Source organism: Sceloporus occidentalis, unplaced genomic scaffold, assembly GCF_023333645.1.
Source record: "Sceloporus occidentalis isolate IW3139 unplaced genomic scaffold, rSceOcc1.0.p SCAF_19, whole genome shotgun sequence".
Classification (NCBI taxonomy): Eukaryota; Metazoa; Chordata; class Lepidosauria; order Squamata; family Phrynosomatidae; genus Sceloporus; species Sceloporus occidentalis.
The window spans coordinates 5,989,303-6,009,409 of NW_028316999.1; the positions used below are offsets into that span (position 1 = coordinate 5,989,303).

Below are 20,107 nucleotides of genomic sequence, written 5' to 3' on the forward strand. Positions count from 1 at the left end.
ATCCCTGACATATTATAAATAGAAAAATGCATAAATAGTGAAAATCAGAAACTAACTGGTCCATCTAGTCTGCAACTTCAAAACATTTTCCAGTACTCCTCCTTTATTAAAAATGCTAATCAGCATTTATTGATTTATCTTGCTCCATAATATTCTGCAGCGCTGTACAATGGGTAAACAAGACATAACAAGTAGTGCATTACATAACAATTTTGACTCACAGGAACAAAAGATAAGGAGGTCCCCACTCCAACAAGCTTACAATTTAAAAGGTGTTAGGGTATATTACACAAGAGGACAAAGTGTGCTGCTAAAAACATGATAGCTTCAATAAACAATGTAGTAATGGGAAGTAAATTGAAATAACCCATTAAAGACAATGGATTTTGAGCCGTACATGTACGGGCTTTGTCATTAAGGGGATAAGTAATGGAAATAAGTTAAGAAGGAATGATATGAAAGAGGGGATTGAAATGGTGGTGGGAATACTTAATTTGAGTATAGGGTGACATCCCGCTAGGAATGACTTCTGATACCCATATACATGGCCATCAACACTACTAATGCACTTTATCTCATTATTTCTATCTTCAATTTACCATGTCACTCTTTACCATGGACCAGCCACATTTAAATAATTATTATTATTGCTGGACATAAATACAGTCCAAAAGCAGGAGAGGGATTGGAAAGGTCAGCAAGAAGTAGGTGGGAGGAAGGGAATTAAGTTGTCAGTTGACATTCCTAAAGAAGAGGATCAGGGATTTTTGGAAAGACACAAGGCAAGGGGAGCGTTGGATAAGCCAGGGATACAATTCCTTTTGTACACCTAGATAAAACAATTGGCAGACATATTTCTACTAAAGCTTGTAGGAATATTTTTTTGATCCATTAACACTATTATTTGTTATACTATATCTTGGCTATAATATATCAGTGGGTCCATTCAGACAAACATGTTTAAGGTATAATATAATATACAAGCAAAGGTAGTTTTTATAATTTATGGCACAAAGGATGCTTGTGAAACCTTTGAATTGGTCTTCTTATTTAAGGCAGAACAGATAAAATGTCCAGCTTCCATCACTTTGTAAAGGTCAACACCCTATAACATTAAAAAAAAAAACTTTTGTCAATGCATTTATTAGTCTCTCATTCTAGCAAATATATTGTTTTAAAAATCCCTTAGGAGAAAATATTAAATCGGCTTGTACATTTCCTAGTACCTAGTAGTTCCTTATTATTTATTACCAACAACTTTACCTTGAAGACAGGTCTATTATTTATTAACATAAACATCGATAACATTAATTTTTATTTTAAAATAGTTAAATCAAGATAATGACTGAAATTCAGCAAACAAAACAAACAATAAAATAAATGCATGTTGATATTTTGGGAAATATTGACATATTATAAACAGATTTTGGCTTGTGAATTATTCAGAAACTGTATCAAAAGTCATTGAAAGTCATATTTCTCATCTCCTATAAGAAAAATATCTCATCTCTCTATATGGAGATACATGGAATTTAAGTCACTTAAATCATTATTTTTCGTACTTTTAGGTGTAAAAGATCAGGCTAGTTTTTTTCTTATCACCTGAATATAATCATCTCTTTTAAAATGTATGCTTTTTGTTTTTTAATTGTTGTTATGCTTCTGATTATCTGAACAATTTCCTATGCAACACATGGATGGTATTGTGTCATTTGTGCAAGTATCAAATATATTCAGTTTTCCTGAATTTAAATAATTTGTTACCATTGAATAAGTCTTTACAGTCAAGTATGATTATTATCAAAAAATGGCCCCAAAAAAATAAAATCACTTAACATTCGGCTTGTTCCACTAATAAACAAATGTTCTTTACATCATATATATATAGTATTGCAGAGTATTATGTATGTATATATATATAAATTAACTGATATGCAGTGCATGGTACATCGTTCATCCTTTCAGTTTTTATGACAAACACTAAACAAATACACATTTAACAGCAGGTTTGTTTCATAAGATAACATTTTTCGGGAATTATTGCAAGAGTAAAAGAACAAATAGTGCAGCTATCTGCACATAGTGTTTGTATTGTGCACTGAAACATGATGTATTAAAGTCAAGGAAAGCTATCCTCTGTCATTTACTCACTGCACATTAGAAGCTTGAGAGATAACTCCAACTATAACGACAGGGCAAACACACATAAAGCAGTCAGATGAGTGTTCAAAGAGTGATCAGAATAGCCTCATAACTGTATCACCAGCAATAATGAGTGGTAGATGAGTATATCATTATATACATATATTGTTATAAAAAACACATAAACATGCATTAGCCGTCCATTTTTGGTCTTAAACCTACTCAAGTTTGAACTTTTTTTCACATAAAAGTATTCAATTTGCAATAACTGCATGTATTAAGTAGTCTCTCAATAATAGAAATGAATCTCTTTTTTTATTTAATCTGGTATTTACAGAAAAACATGATGGATCATCGTGATTCATAGCACATTTTAAACATGAAGATATTCTAGCCAAAGGGTATCAGACACTTCTGTTAAAGAAGGTCCAAAAAACTGTGGTAATCCCACAATTTAAATATAGAAGAGAGTTGTACAAACTAAACATACATATTGTGCATTCAAACGTTAATAAATAGATTCAAACAGGATTTCTGCCTACCCATCTTAGTTTCCATACAGAAAAGGAGGATAAGAAAGTGGATTCACAGTTAGGATTGCAGAAAGGGAGAGAAGTGGAAAAAGATCTGGATTTCTTGGGGCTTATTAACAATAAAAACAAATATATAGAAAATTGTAACTTTTTGTAAGATTTATGTGCAAAGTTTTCTAACATATAAGCTACCAGCCCCCTTAATACTAGACAGTCACTCAATGTTACATAGGCTTAGGTTCTCCATTTGCTCTCAGATGTCCTGCATGGGTGAGAGCATCAAGCATGTTGAAGAGCACAAGAATTTCTAGCAAACAAAAACTACAAAACTAATGAAAACATTATGAAATCATTGACGGTTATGGCTGTCATTGATAGACATATGCGTCATGCCATTTTAACTTCTCAGTAGCAGCCAGACTGATGGTAGTTAGGAGTGTGAGAAAGTCGATGACAGTGATTAACAGTGTTGTATCTTAGATTAAGGCTCATCACCTACCATACTGCAAGTGTCAATAGTGTGGTGCAGAATATTTACTGGTGCGGGTGGACTGGAGAAGCTGTAGAGCTAATTTATTTATTTTTGAGCTGTTTTTCATTGGAAAAATACATTTAGGAGCCAATTCTTTTAATTAAAAACAAAATCCCATTTTCCTATTAAGTTGTGCTTTAGTAATTTAACAGTAACTTTAGGACTGTAAGTAGGACTGTGCAATAAGTTCTTGATACAGTCTTCCTGAATTTGGTTTAAGGCAGCTGCACATTTATGCAACAGCAAAACCTCTAGTTTGCGGACAACACAAAATAATAAATCATTAATATCGGTGAAATTTTGCAGGGCAAGGCACTGTGCATGTGAGTTTGTTTCGGTTCTTGAAATATACTTTTCTGTGTCTGTCTGGGGGATCAAAAAACAAAGATTTTGTCTGAATTGACTATGCGACAATGGTCATGGATAACGATTTGTCTCAGAGTGGGCATGCCATAGAACAGACCATTATATTTTTAAGTGAACATCTTTTAATTAGTTTAAAGTTTTTACTTGCTTAAAAACAAGCTATATTAAAAACAATACTACATTGCATTATGATATGAATCCCTCTGAATGACAATTGACATAAAAAAGTCAATACTTACAGTATGAATACCCATTCCATTTAGCATGTAAATCACATCTTCTGTGGCAACATTCCCAGTTGCACCATTTGCATATGGACAGCCTCCTAAGCCAGCAACAGCACAATCCACAACATTAACACCCATCTAGGGAGACAAAAAGAAGAAAAAAACATGCTTAAATAGAGAATATGGAATAATGCGTTGATAAAATATTATTGAACACAACCCATCGTCCAGATGATGATAATTATTTTTAGGCCCCATGCCTTTTTCTATTTGTTCTACTGTTGCTTTGTTGTTTAGACAAAGCCTTGCTAACCAGACAACCTATAACTACTGACTAGCCACTGGCATATTCCCTATTTGTGATTTCAAAATGTACCAGGATTAATGTCATTGCTAATTGTAACTTCAATTACTATATAATTGGGATTGTTATAGAATAAGGATTTTACAAAAACACCTGAGATCATTTTGACTTTTTTTGGTAGTCTGAGATATATATATATATATATATATATATATATATATATATATATATATATACATATATATATACATATATATATACACATACACACACACACATGAATCTGAATGGAATCAACATTGAATATGTTATCAGTTTGGTAGATTAAAAAATGCAATGGATCAGAAGTTGATCAAAACACCAAATCTATATTTTCTCTAATGCTTTTACAACTGATTAATAAGATTGTAATTTCAGTTATTATCAAGACACATTTATTAGTTTCACTTAAAAATATACTAGTCTTTTTGGTAAAATGACATTGTACTTCATTTTCAAAAGTGAAAAACGCCATATAGTTTATACTGTAAAATGATTTCATACCCTTCTCCAAGAAGAGGTCACTATCTGAAACCTTACCTTTCAATAGTGTGCTGTGACGGTATATACAACGTATACTATAACTAGTAATCCATCTGCACAATTAAATTCAAGGGACAACATGCATAACATAGGCATGATTTTTCTATTAAGCTGAGGAAGTCATGGTACAAAATGTAATGCATGAACCAAACAAATGATATTCCAATGGTTTTCCAACAATCTGACAATTAAATTCTAACAATAAAAAAGTACTGTTAAACTTGTCCTAGCTTTGCTTAGGTAAAAACACTCTTTAACTGTATCATCTTAGGCTGTCAGATTGTATTACAACTTGAGATCAATCATTGGTTTCTATCTCAGACCTTTTCCATTCCGGTGTATAGGAGAACCCTTATTCTATTAATTATTTTGAATTTTTCCCTGGTAAACTATACGACCTACTATGTTATACCACCCAGGAACTATGTACTTCACTTTAGAATTAATTTCTTGAATCGTCTTCAGTTTAAGAGCAACTTATCATCAGCAATTGTGACCCATGTAACAACCCAGGTTTCAAGCAGTAAGACAGTAACAAACGTCATGTTTACGTGTCCCATTAAGAACGAAACCGCTGTCCATGAGCGGTGGTCTGGCTTCTGCATCTACAGTATGTCACGGGCCTTCTTTAAAAGTCGTCTAGCACAACAGACATGAGCTTTAAGAAATTCATGTATAAAGTGGATTTAGATGCAAAAATAGGTGTTTGTTGTTAAACTGATTTGCCTATACCTACTTACAATCCCCTGCTCCCTGCTCTATATGATTTCTGTGTGGTAGATGTAAGTTAGTGTTTTATGACTACTTAAGTATATAAGTAGTTTCACAGCAAGAGCCTTATTCAGAAGTGTGACAAAGAACCAAACGGAAAAAAAGTACTTAAAAAAAAAAAAATAAAAAAAAAATAAAAGACTAACAAATGCTTTGTGATATGTTTCGTTTAGCTTGAGGGAACTTGCTGCTAAGCAAAGTATAAAGCAATAGCCTCACCGCTCTACTTTTGTCTGACTTTTGCTTTTCGAATAGTGACACCTATTGGTGAAAACGAAAAATACAGACTACCAAAACTTTGCTATTTACGATTTGCCTTGTGAGTACTATATAATCTTTGCAGCAGATACTGGATTTGAATCTTGAAAAACCGATCACTACAGAACCTGAAAGATTAAAACAAAAATTGTAAATCATTATCTACAAAATGACACTTATGATGATTTTTGCTCATCCTTTTTCTTAAGCAAAACTATGCATCTGTATGACAACAAATGCTTTAAATGAAGAGTAGTTCACTGCAATCCTTGTCTTCCCACCAATCATCAGAACAGACATGCTAGAATCCCTGTTTGTATTATTTTTTATATCTTTCATACTAGGCTATGTTAATCTGCAATATGGTAATTATGAAGCAATGCAAATTTTAATTATATGTAGCTGGTATATTTCTGTATTATGATTTCCAGAAGGAACATGTCAATAAGCAACTGCATTTAACAATATTTAACTGTAAAGCAGAAATCCACCTCTTTTCCTAATATATTCATACCTATTGTAGAAGTGGATGCGACTACACTTATTGTACCTTGCTAGCTCTATTATAACCCATACTGTAAAATGCTCAATGCATTTGTTAGTGCTAAATAAATACAAAACCATGCAAATGCATCTGGATTGATGCATTTGGAAAATATACACTGTTATTGCCTATTGACACCAAGACTGGGTCAACCTTGCGGGAGAAATTTCACGGGGCTAGCCCTTTATAATGTATAAATCGATGCTGACAAGTTGCAGATCTATCTTTCCTGCCAACACCTACTTTAGAGGGGAAAAATATTTACAATTCATTTGACTCTTACAACCGAACCGCTAAATACGATGACAAATAGCTTACATTGTTATTGACCACATACATCAACATTAAAAATAAGTTTTATGGTACAGTTGAACAATTCAATGATTACAAAAGTGAAATAATGTAGCCATTTTTTTCTCGTTATAATTAACTGTACCTGCATTGCAGTAAGAATGTTGGCAAGAGCCTGGCCATACGTGTCATGACAATGAACAGCTAGAGCGCTGGCTGGCACTTCCTTCATAACAGCTGCAAGCATTGTTCTCATACTACCAGGAGTTCCAACCCCAATTGTATCGCCCAGTGAAATCTCATAACAGCCCATACTGTACAACCTTTTGGAGACCTAGAGAGAAATTGTGTTTTAGAGAAAAAAAATGGAATTCAAAACACATTTACAAATATTGGGGTTTTTTTACCTTTTAGATAAATTAAATTATCTATTATTTCTCTGCAGACATCTCTTTGCTTATTGCAGATCTGACATTCTATTATTTATTGGTGAAACTTCAACAAGCCCAAAATATTTTTTGTCTGAATATTAGAATAAAGATTACAAAATACATTTATTTAACATAAGAAACTGAGACCATTATATCTTCCAAAGAAGTACTCCAAAGACTGAGTTGCAAATCCTCTGTGACAAAGAAAACCTTTAGTAATATGTATATAGGTCACCAAGAAGCCTTTCAAGAAGTCACAATGGATTAAGATTAGAAACATAATAATTATAGATATGGTATAAATAAGAATAGAAAGCAAAGGGAAACTTTCTTGCTTACGTCTGCTTTAAGATTTCCATCCATAGAATTACAATGTCTCATGAAAAAGATAAATTATGCTAGTGCTTATATACAAATGCCTGGATAAGAAGTAAATATAAAATATGTAAAATTAAAATAGCAAGTAAATCATTGGGTTTGTGTTATCAATACCTTAACAATATAGTGATTCCATAAAAAATAAATCTATCACAGAATGTAAGCAAAAGCAAGTGTACACCAGCTCAAGAAAGATATAAAAATGCAAACACTGCACAACTACTTGGCATTTCAATTAATAATACAGTTGTTAGGCAGTTGAAATGTTAACCCAACCTAAACCAGCCCATGTTCTACATATTACCTAGTATACAACAGCATATACAAAATACATATCAGGTGTGGCTTACTGCTCTTCTTTCTGTGTTAGATCCAGTCTACATCTTGTATGTATTGTTGAGTTCTTGTATTCCAGTTTCCCAAACCTTAAGAGAATCAGCTACATATACCTCTCAACAGCACCAACAATGTTGAATGACAAACATTCCTTACTACAATGCTTGAATTCAGGTCGGGGGTCAGTTTGTATGCGGTTTATATTGTCATGAATTATGAGTAAACACTTGATTAAGGCACAAAACACGTAAGGCATCTGTTAGTTTTGCCACCCACTGTTGGGATCTTGCATAGGCTTTGCATACACTGTTCGATTAACTGTGACATTATCATAAGTCATCACGAGGAGTAAAAGTGTGCCTGCCTCAATAACCTTTTGGACTAAAATGTTTGGGTTTTCCTGGAGTGCCTGGGATAGAGCACCATCAGCTTCCTATCAAGCCCACAGGGCGAGCCAAAACAAATATACCTGTTTCTCCTAGACGTGGTAGCCCAATATACTTTATTAGTAGTAGTAGTATTATTGCAGAGATTACACCCCAATATTTATGTATAAAGCTCATCTGTAAAAGGTTCTTTTGAGATATGTTATGAATATGAACTCATTCTTTACATGTGTTTGATGATAAAATGGATAGCCAACAAAACAAACTACTGCTGTACAGAATCATTAAATTGTAGCTGTAAAAAATAAATACATAAATAAAATAGAAAAACCTACAGAAAAAACTTGACACACCAAGAAGGATGTGAAAAACAAATCCCTATAGACCGCATACAATCTGTAAAAATCTCTGAATTAAAAGAATTAATGAGTAATCTGTGCTAAAGGCATGAACTACTTTTGAAAGAGTATAATATACATGCAAATAGTGAATACAGGTCATAGACAATTGTTCACAAAGCTGAGCAAAAAAAAGGTTTGTGATTAATGTGCACATCAGCCTTGAAAACTTCTTTAAAAAATACAGAAGCAGCACATCACAAAGCCACGGACAGCTGCTATCCTACATTCTTACATCATCCCAATAATGATAATCACTGCTCAACTTCCTCTAGCTGTTTTGACCTTCTGGAGATAAAGCCTTGCTTTAAAACATTCTCAGGAATTGTATCATCAAAATACTCTTGTATAAAGAGACTAAATTACTGAGACCAAGAACAATTAGTAAAATCTAGGTGAGAATGTTATGTTGATCTTAAATAGGTTCAGAAATTAAGATGCTATACTTTGGCAGACACTTTTTTTGCACTGCCACCACGTGTTGGTATAGCGTGCCTACCTCCTTGGAACATCTCCAACATTTGTTTGATATTTTCCTATTAAACTGGTGCACTTGGATTGAAACCATATACTATCTATGGAGAATGTGCATTCCCACACAGTGAGAGATCTTCCTAATCTGTCTATTTTTATATAACAGCTAATAGTGTAGTATAACTCCTCTACATTGGGGTGCGATAGTGATATTGAGTACTTTTATGTATCTCTAGACTAATCGGTCTATATGGCAGATACCACTCGTCAGTATTAAATGATTTGCCCAGGTCTAGCACACATTTATGTAGTTTCATGACCAAGATACCGGGGCTTCCAAAGTTGGGCTTTCAATATCTACTGATGTAATAAAACTTTTTAAAATGTAGATATGTAAATTTCTCAGCCTCTTTACGACACTTCCCTTGTAATTGGGTAAATTAAAGAGCACTTAGCAGGTCAAAGACTGATTAAACATTTGATGAGAATTGTTCATATTTGGATCTTTAATACCTCAAAGCTCCCATCGGTTTGTTTATCCTTTCTTTTGTCCTCTCCATTTCTTATTCTTCGAGCTGAGTTTTAGAAATAGGCATAAAAAATTTAAATGTGTTCCATAGGGTAAGATCTGAAACTTTTTGCAATAAGCAGAAGGTATTTAAAGAGCAGGACTGCACAAGATAACAAGGCCCAGCTTACACAATCAAAGTACAGCAAGAATATCAAAGCTATGTAAAGAGAAAGCAAATTTGGTAAAGGCCTTGTAAATGACAGCCAACAAAAATACCTAATGGATGTATAACTGAATTATAGTCCACCATAGTGGGCCTACCAGGAGGATTTTTTACTCATGAATCTTAGGCAATAAACAAAACTATGGAGTAAATGGATTATCCCTATTCAAATATATATATTTTTAAATGGTTATACATTTTTCCTCTGATGCTAATCTAGTAATGCCCTTAATCAAAATCTGTAGGTCACCCGATGGGTCCTGTTCCAAAATTCTATAGTGGGTGAAATCATCAAGTTGTCAGTTAGCTTCTCTCATATAAAGGCAAATATCTATCATGACAATGACTTCACTATTGTCTGCCTGAAGATATAATATTAGAATCTTTAGATAAAGAGCATAAAGACCAGTATTCGTGCAAATGCAAATACAATGTAGTTCTACTCCCCTATATGATTCCATTTTACACATTCTAATAAATGTCTCCATTGTAATATTATCAGGAGGTGGTGTGAATCTACTATGAGTTTTATACTTAGAAAAATCTAAATGACAGTGTCAGACGACTGTAAAGACCCAGAGCACCCAAAGATGGAGTTCAGGAGGTATTGCGCAGTAATGGAGTTGGACAGGGCCTGATGCAGGGCGACTGCACTCTCCCAGGTGGGCATCTAGGGTTGAGCAGCCACATACCAGCACCCTGACATAGCAGGTACAGAACAGAACATACGGAAATCCAGGAGTGGACCACAGCAAAACATGGGAACTGAGGCAAGGCAGGGAAAAACAGGGATATGCAGCTTCTCAGCCTGGATGGACCCTGACAGACAGGAGGTTATCTGCAGAATTGTATTATTGATTTTTTTAACATATCCACAATTGTCAGCACAAAAGGCTTGCAACCTAAGAGAATGGAAAACCTCCTCTATCTCAACATCAAATTTAAGACGATCACCATTAAAAGTGGCTACAAAATGGAGACCCTTGCCAAAAACCAAAGCCTTTAAAACACTCAAAGGTCTAAAAGAAAGCTTAATCAATGATTTCTGTTGGGATATCTCCATTTCTCTTCGGTCCATGGCTGTATATTGTCCCTGGATATCTTGCTCCAACCACCCCTCGTCTTCCCTTTCAGAGTGAGGGGTGTCAACAAAAACCTCTTGACTATTTGTAGAAATATTCTCAGATCACACTTTAGAAGCAGATGAAGTTTGTGAATCAGTCTTGGTGTTAAATTGAAATCTATTATCACATCGTCTTATTATTTGATATTTACTTTGCAATTGTTGGGGAACTACTAGATAGCTAGCATCCTTCTTTTAGCAATTTCTACAAAGACAAAACTTGATAGATCTCCTCACATTAATTCCTTTAGCCGTATTAATATTATTAACAAATTTGTGACAAGGTCTTACCTCTGCAACTTTTTGGGATGCAATCCTTCCCTCATAGGGACAACCCAATGCACAAGAGACATACCTGCAGATAGGTTAAAAGAGTACCAATTAGAATTTAAGACCTGTTTTGTGTTCTTAATTTATACTTTAAACAATTTTTAAATACATTGCATGTAAAACTAATGGGAAATTGATGCCAGACGTTAAAAATTGGAATGCTGTTAACCCAATGTTCTTGGGTAGAACATTGGCTTAGAGATAGAGAACAGAGAGTTGTTATGAATGGTAAATTTTTAAGCTGGTCAAAAGTGGTAAGTGGTGTCCCTCAGGATTCTGTTCTGGGACCAATTTTATTCAACATATTTATAAATGACCTGGCAGTAGGCGTTGAAAGTCATGTTTCTGTGTTAGCCGATGACACTAAACTAGGTAAAGTAATACAGTGCGATCGGGATATTACAGTGCTGCAGAGGGATCTAGATAGACTGGGGGACTGGGCACACAAATGGCAGATGAAATTCAATGTAGATAAATGTAAAGTTATGCACTTCGGGGTAGCGAATGCACAAGCAACCTACACCCTAAACGGTAGTGAATTAGGGGTAACGACAAATGAGAAGGATTTGGGAATTATTATAGACAACAAACTAGGCAACAATGTGCAATGTCAGTTTGCGGTTGCTAAGGCCAGTAAGGTATTGTCGTGTATAAAAAGGGACATCAAGTCGCGGGATAAAGATATAATTTTGCCTCTGTATAAATCAATGGTAAGGCCGCACCTTGAATATTCTGTGCAATTTTGGGCACCTATTCTAAAGAAGGAAATCATAGCACTAGAAAGGGTGCAGTGGCGGGCTACAAAATTAATAAAAGGAATGGAGCACTATAGTTATGAAGAAAGGTTAACTAATTTAAATCTGTTTAGTTCAGAAAAACGTTGCCTCAGAGGGGATATGATAGCATTATATAAATATATTCGGGGCCAATACAAACCATTGTATGGAAATCTGTTCATAAACAGGACTATGCATAGGACACGTGGTCATGCGTTCAGACTGGAAGAAAGGAGATTTAGACTAAAGAAGAGGAAAGGGTGTTTAACAGTAAGGACAATAAGGATGTGGAATTCTCTGCCTGCAGAGGTAGTTTTATCGGAGTCTGTACAGACGTTTAAACTGCAACTGGATGGATACCTGGAAAAACATAATATTCAGGGATATAATCTTTAATTATGGGGAAACGGCTTATTGATCCAAGGAGAAATCTGACTGCCATTTTGGGGTCAAGAAGGATTTTTTTTCCCTGGTTAGTGCAAATTGGAAAGAGCCAAACTGGGTTTTTTTGCCTTCTTTTGGATCAACAGCAACAAATTAACCGATAAAGGAAAGGCTAAACTTGATGAACGCATGTCTTTTTTCAGCCTATATAACTATGTAACTATGTAACTAAATATTTGAAAATGTGCTGGTAGCTCATAGACCTGAAATTTGAAGACATTCCTTGAACAGTCCTAAATAAGAGCGCATCAGACCATTTCAGGATTGGCTGTTAAATGTGTATAGCGTTTAGTGTTTGCATGATAATGGTTTACATTCTTCTGAAGATACTATAGTTTGATAAACTTAATTTAATGTATCTATTCTCTTGTTTTGTTTTCTGCTGATGTGTGCACATTATCATTTTCTGCTCATTTTCTGTTGTTACTGCACATAATAGAAAAATAGAAATAAAAAATAGAAATAAATGACTCACTCACTAATGCATTAACTCTTTGCTTTTAAGGTATATCTACATAAAAAGTGGCCTTTATTTTCAACCCATTCTCTAAATGTGCTATATAAATGCCTAGAAGAAGTAAAGAAGATTCAAATGGCCCACAAACAGGCCCGGACTGGCCATCGGGCACACCGGGCGTTTGCCCGGTGGGCCGGGCCACGGCAGGGCCGCATTGACTTAGGGGCTGATGGAGCTGCAGCTCCAGGCCCCTACCCTACCTACGGCCGCATTAACGCAGGGCATAAGCGGCACCTGCCCCTTAAGCCCGCCGCAACTGCGACCGGGTCCGCCACTCTAAGGGGCCGGGAAGTCCCCACCAAGGCCGGCCTTACGGGTCTGCGGCCGCACAGGGTTTAAATTAAAACATCGGGGGTTTTTTAACTTTATTTAACATCCTCCATGTTAAATAAAGCTTTTTTTAACTTTAACATGGAGGATGTTAAATAAAGTTGAAAAAAACCCCCGATGTTTTAATTTAAACCCTGTGCGGCCGCAAACCCCTAAGGCTGGCCCTGGTGGGGGCTTCCCGGCCCCTTAGAGCAGGACCGGCCTTTGGGGTGTGCGACCGCACAGGGCGTCACACTCTAGGGGGCGGTCCGCTCATCAGGGGGTGCCAACTTGCGGCACCCGGCACCCCTCCAGAGACAGACAGTAATGTCCACCGCTGGAGGAGCAGGCTCGCAAGGGAGCGGTATCGGAGGTCTTTAACAGACCTCCGGTTCCCTTGAGTGATTTTAAGCCGGCAACAGCTGCTGTGCGCCGGGGTTTGTTGTTAGATCCCGGCGCACAACACTGAAGCCGCGCCCACCGCTGTCCGTGCCCTCTGAACCGGAAGAAGACAGAGAAGACAGAAGAACTGAAGAAGAGGAGCGAAGAGGAGGAAAAGGAGCTGTAAGGAGAAAAGAGGAAAGGTAGGAAAATATTCAGTGAGAGTGGATTAGTATATATGTGTGGATTGGTATATATGTGTGGATTGGTATATATGTGTGGATTGGTATATATGTGTGGATTGGTGTATGTGTGGATTGGTATATACGTGTGGATTGGTATATACGTGTGGATTGGTATATACGTGTGGATTGGTATATACGTGTGGATTGGTATATGTGTGTGGATTGGTATATACGTGTGGATTGGTATATGTGTGTGGATTGGTATATACGTGTGGATTGGTATATACATGTGGATTGGTATATAGGTGTGGATTGGTATAGGTGTGGATTGGTATATATGTGTGGATTGGTATATGTGTGGATTGGTAAGTGTGTGAGAGTGATGGGTGTTATGCTGTACCATTTCCAATGTCTTTTTCATGATCTAATTATGCTCTAAAAGTACATCATAACTCCCATCACTCTATACTGTTCCATACAGTGGCAGAGCTGGGAGGCAGAGGCCTTGCACCCTCACCGCAGGACTCCTGAAAGGTAAGTGAACTTCAAAGAGGGAGAGGGTAGATAGTTAGGAGGGGGTAGATAGGGAGAAGGGCGTGAGACGGGGGAAAGGGGGTAGATAGGGGAGAAGGGAGTGAGAAGGGGTAGATGGGGCAGAAGGGAGTGAGAAGGGGTAGATAGGGCAATCATACTCCTATCATGCCAAGTCTGCGAGTACATCCTGGAATCTGGGTATGCCTGGGCATGATAGGAATGTGATTGCTGTTAACAATCATATATATATACATATAATATTGTTTTTTAATTGTTTTGTCCTATTTTGGTGTGTTACTTACTTTAAATAAAAGGGTTTTTTTTATGGTGTGGGGAGGTCATATTCGGCTTCGGACAGGTAAATGCTGCATTTTCGGTTTCAGTCCAGAATACGTTTGGGTGCATCCCTACTACTAAGCCAGACAATGAAGTGGTAGGCCTACACCACAACAATGTTTGGCGTAGTATATAGTGATTGGGGTTATGCTGCACTATTGTCAATGTCTGACTCAATGTATAGTGATAGGGATTACGCTGTACCACTGTCAATGTGTGCCTCAGTATATAGTGATAGGTGTTATGCTGTACCACCGTCATTGTCTGCCTCAGTATATAGTGCTAGGTGTTATGCTGTACCACCGTCAATTTCTGCCTCAGTATATAGTGATAAGTATTATGCTGTACCACCGTCAATGTCTGCCTCAGTATATAATGATAACAGTGAGAAGAGGCAGAGGTGGTAGATAGTGATACAGGGGGATAGATAGTGAGAAAGGGGAGTTTTGTTACAAGTTTTTATTCCTTTCTTTTTTTGGGATGGGGGGGCACCAGAGGAGTAGTCCGCACAGGGCGCCAGAACACCTAAGGCCGGCTCTGCCTTAGAGTGGCGGACCCGGTTGCAGTTGCGGCGGGCTTAAGGGGCTCTGCCTTAATGCGGCCATATAGGCCCAGTCAGTCCGGTCCTGACTGGGCCTATTTTAAGGTAGGAGCCTGGAGCTGCAGCTCCATCAGCCCCTAAGTCAGTCCTGCCCTGCCACAGGCGCGGTCGCAGTTGCTGCTTGCTCTGGCAACAAGGTAAATAGGGTGAGGGAAGGGGCTGCAGTGAGAAGGGGCAGAGGGGGGTTAGGTAGTGAGAAAGGGGGAGAGGGGATAGATAGAGGCGGTACATATTGAGAAGTGGGGAAGGGGGTTACATAGTGAAAAGGGGGAACATAGTGAGAAGGGGCAGATAAGATGATGAGAGGGGGTAGTGTGAATGCGTATGAGAATGAATGAATAAATGTGTGGATGAATTGTGTGAATGCGTATGACAATTAATGAATTCATGTGTGGATGAATTGCTTGAATGATTTGTGAGACTGCATTAATGAATGTGTTAACGATTTGTGTGAATGATTAAATGCAAAGATGGTACGTGAAGGGTGGGCTTTAACAATAAATAAATAAATAAATATGGGCTGCTCAGGCTTAAATGCCCGGGCCTATTTTTTGTCCCAGTCCGGGCCTGCCCACAAACCTTACTCTACTGGCAGTACCTGCATTACAACTAGCTGTGTTAATTGTAGCCCCCTGATGCAAAAGTGGTGAAAAAAATGCAATAATAATTAAAAAATAATCATTATAAATGTATTTAGGTTTTTTATATACATAATGTATGAATTTGAATCAAATGATTCCTTATTTACATTTTGCACATATTAATGTATTTATGATTCCCCACACATGATATGACAAGGATATGATGTGATATTACAAGGATACCACTTGCATAACAACAGAAATCCAACACCCTGCTCTGCTCACTTACAGAATTCAGTAGAAACAAGTCATAGTCCTGTATAAGCATATAGCAAAGCAGGAAACAAACAAATTGATTGGAAAATACTTTTTAAGGATCTAGCCTTCTGATTAGGGAGGTCTATAATTATAATAACAAACAATTAACTCCATAAATCAAAGCTGTACCTCAATTCCCAGTAACTGTTTCTAGGGAATAAGTAATGACTCTACCTGGATTCTCTGGACTCTACAGCTGCTACGTAGATCCACATCTAACATGCTTTACAACTGAGAGCTTAATCAACAGTGGTGACCTGGTCACACAACATAACATTAATCAGAAAATGAAGTATGTTAATTGCTTTAAAATATAACCTTATTGCATATACACCTATTTGGGGGAAATTCTAAAGGTTAAAATAATTGGAGGGGTTCACCTTAAATTACCTTTTATTTCCATTATACATTTGTGTGATCCTTCATTAAATGTTTCTCATGATGACTTAGCCAAACCATATCAATAAGTGTACACAATAGCAAACCATGCTTCATGCTACTTGCACTCAGCTATGCAAAAATGCATCAATGCTGCATGCATCTATGAACAATAAGAGATCTGTAAAATATAATTGAGGAATAACATTGCTCAGATGCTGGAACTTCCAGAAACAAAAGTTGAGTTCTGAAATAATTTATGGAATATGAATATGAATATATGAATATGGAGAAAGGCATTTTTGAACGATAATGAACAGCAACTAAAAGTTCTGTTGCCAAACTTGAAGGAACTATGAAACGTTTCTGAAAAACACAGGAGGACAATAAACTGCAATTGTTGCCAAACTAGGCAAGCCAAATGGTACTTATCTACCATCAGTTTTATGTAAATTTGTATAAATAGTCTGGAAGCATTATCAAATTTTGTTGATAAGCGACACAAAGATATCAACCTAAACAGCTGCTGAAAACATTGAGAATAGAGGAGTGTCTGCATAAAACTTTTGATGTGAGATATATTGCACATGGTTTTCATCACAAAGTTCCCCTTTCTTTTAAAATCTGCCATTGGTTATCATATATCTCAATGATAAAATTGTTTTATTATAGACATCTGGTTAGACTTCTGACATTTTTCCCATGTGGGCCAAAGACATTTTTGCCTTATTTCATGAAATCATTCTCTATGAAAAACTAAACTACTTTTTAATACCATCTCTTTGTTCTTTAATTTTAATGTAATGGTTTGGTTATCATACATTTGTCTATTATATCTAAACGAAATATGTGATAAATTAACCCATATTATCCTTTCCCCATCTAATTGCTATTCTCCAAACATTCTCAGCCATACACAATGTATGACCAAAAGTATGTGGACACTGATCCTAAATATAGAGTTTAAATGCTTAAGCCACACCAATTACTAATAGGTGTATAAAATCAAGCACATAGGCACGCTATCTCTATAGATAAACATTAGCAGTAGAATTGGTACTGAATAGCTTAGTGACTTTAAATGTGATCATAGCACTGGTGTCACTGGCGGGAGGGGGGTACTGTGGCTGGAGCACCAAATCCCAACTTCTTAGCAAAATGTATACGAAGACAAAGACACACAACACAAAGAATCTTCGTGTTCGTCTTCGTTTGCTAATCTCCCTGGTCGCTTCCCCATCTAGCATACCTTATCTACGCAGCATCGCAGGAGTCAATAGGAGCGGAAATCCGTAGGTTCGCCGTCAGGAGTTAAAGGACCGTGCGAACGACTCTATTGGTTGATGCTAGAGGAGACCCCTGCCGGCAACCAATAAAGTTGTTCTTATGGCCCTTTAACTCGTGACGGCGAACCTATGGATTTCAGATCCTGTTAACCCCTACGATGCTGCGTCAGGAGTTAAAGAGCCATAAGAACGACTTTATTGGTCGCCGGCAGGGGCCTCCAAAAGCCCTTGTAGGCGAGCAATAAAGTCGTTCTTATGGCTCTTTAACTCCTGACAGCTAACCTACGGATTTCCACTCCCGTTATCCACGCAGCATCGCAGGGGTTAACGGGATCGGAATTCCGTAGGTTCGCCGCCAGGAGTTAAAGACCTTTAACTCTTGGAGCGGGGAGACAGGCCAAGTTTTCCATCAGGAGTTAAAGTGCTGTGCAAGCAACTCTATTGGTCTCCAGCAGGAGGCTCGTCTCCATCAACCAATGAAGTGGTTGATGGCAGAGGAGGCCCCTGTCAGCAACAGATAGAGTTGTTCGAACGGACCTTTAAAATCGTGGCGCCAAAGCTGCTGCATAGTGCATAGTATGTTAAGCTATGCCATAGTAAATATCAAGCCATGATTAATACTTAAAATATAACAACAAACTCCAATTAATTTAACAACATACCCATTAGGGATGAATACATTTTAACCCCTTCAATCCCCTATAGACGTACTGGGACGTCCAAAAAACGCCCACTAAGAAACCCCTATGGACGTCCCGGTACGTCCAGCCCTTCGTGCAGCGTCAGGGACACATCCCTGCTGCTGCACGGGAGACCAGGCTGTCGTTTGACAGCCTGGACTCCCCCCTGGCAGCAGAAGCCGGCATCGCCGGCTTTCTGCTGCCCGATCTCCTGTAACAGCTTCTGGCATGAAAGCCGGTAAGCTGTTACATTTGAAAGTGCCCGATCGCACGATCGCCCAGTTGCAAACGCGCGATCGGGCATTCCCTGTGGGGATATCCTGCCCTCTGATGAGGCACAGAGATGCTGCGATCTCTATGCAGGTCTGTGAGGACCTGCATAGAGATCACAGTGTGATCGGCGCAGGGGGATCGCGGGGAGGGGAGTGAGAAACCATGTCTCTCACTCCCCCTCCCATCCTGAAAGAGAAAAGCAGAAAAATAATATTAAAAAAATCATTAAAATAATATAAATAATACTAAAAACAATTATAATGTGAGCTGTGATGTCATTATGACATCACTGGCATGTTCAGGAGGTCCCTAGGAGGACCTCTAACCATTACTGTGTAAAAAAATATATATAAAAAAGACAAAAAAATGTAAAATAAAAAATAAAAAAATTAAAAAAATATAAATAAAAAAAGATAATAAAAAAATTCTTAAAAAAACCTTACTTCCCATTGCCCTAGCATAACATCTAGCCAGTATAACCCTCCTGTCCCCGTTCACAACCCCCAAATCCGTTAAGCCATAGGAATAAAAATTATACAAAATTGTACACCTAATAGTATGCTCCCTGGTGCTGGGAAAGTCTGGAAAATCTATATAAATTAGGTATTTCTGAAATCAGGACAGCTGAATTGATAAACTTGGAGGGGATTTTCCATCACTTTACCTAATTTTGTGAGGATTCAGAGGGAAAATGTAAAAAAAAATTTGTTTATTTTTCTAATCTTCGCTAGTTTTTACTAAATTTCTCATTCTAAATTTTCAGCTAATCATCCAACTATGGTATCAAACGAAAGCTCAATCTCTCCTTGAAAAAACAATATATAGTTTACATGGGTACACTATTCACAGGAAAAGAGAATCAGCGCTAAACTGACATACCCCAAAAATGGCAAAATTGCTCTGGGCTTTGAGGTACCAAAAACCCCTGGGATTGAAGGGGTTAAGAATGATCATAAGAAAAGATTCCAGATGGCAGAAACATGTTGTTCATCATTACGGTAAACCCTGAACAGTGCTATGTTCTAGATTAAAGAAATGGACTTCTTCCAGAAAATATACATTGTTCGTATCCCTCATGTGTTCATAGAAGAGGCATGCTTTTTCCAGTGCCAGTTATGACGGTTTGGACATATTCTGGAAAGTGTTATTATTACTTTGAATTAAATCCAGAAATTAAATTAGATAACTCCGCGCATAACTGGGAGTTAAGGAAATAAAATGTACTAAAGCTTAATTGGCAAGTGATCCCACTTAGTCAGATCTACATTTTATCACAATGAGTTTGCAGGTAAATCATAAGGGGATGCTTAAAGCATTAATATTGTATTTTTATAAGAAATGATTCTACTACAAAAAAAAAGGGCCTAA

At 37.2% G+C, this 20,107-nt stretch overlaps 1 protein-coding gene across 1 annotated transcript in view; it reads right to left on the reverse strand.

The window, feature by feature from the left end:
- Positions 1–1,003: 1,003 nt before the first annotated feature.
- LOC149302352 (3-hydroxy-3-methylglutaryl-CoA lyase, cytoplasmic-like) overlaps positions 1,004–20,107 on the reverse strand; it is a 37,404-nt gene continuing 18,300 nt past the window's right edge. Inside the window, exons 6-9 of the mRNA XM_089482434.1 lie at positions 11,102–11,165; positions 6,696–6,884; positions 3,813–3,938; positions 1,004–1,105 (exon numbers count right to left, since the gene is read on the reverse strand). Of these exons, the coding sequence (XP_089338560.1) occupies positions 1,004–1,105; positions 3,813–3,938; positions 6,696–6,884; positions 11,102–11,165 (481 nt within the window). The remainder of the gene's footprint in view (positions 1,106–3,812; positions 3,939–6,695; positions 6,885–11,101; positions 11,166–20,107) is intronic.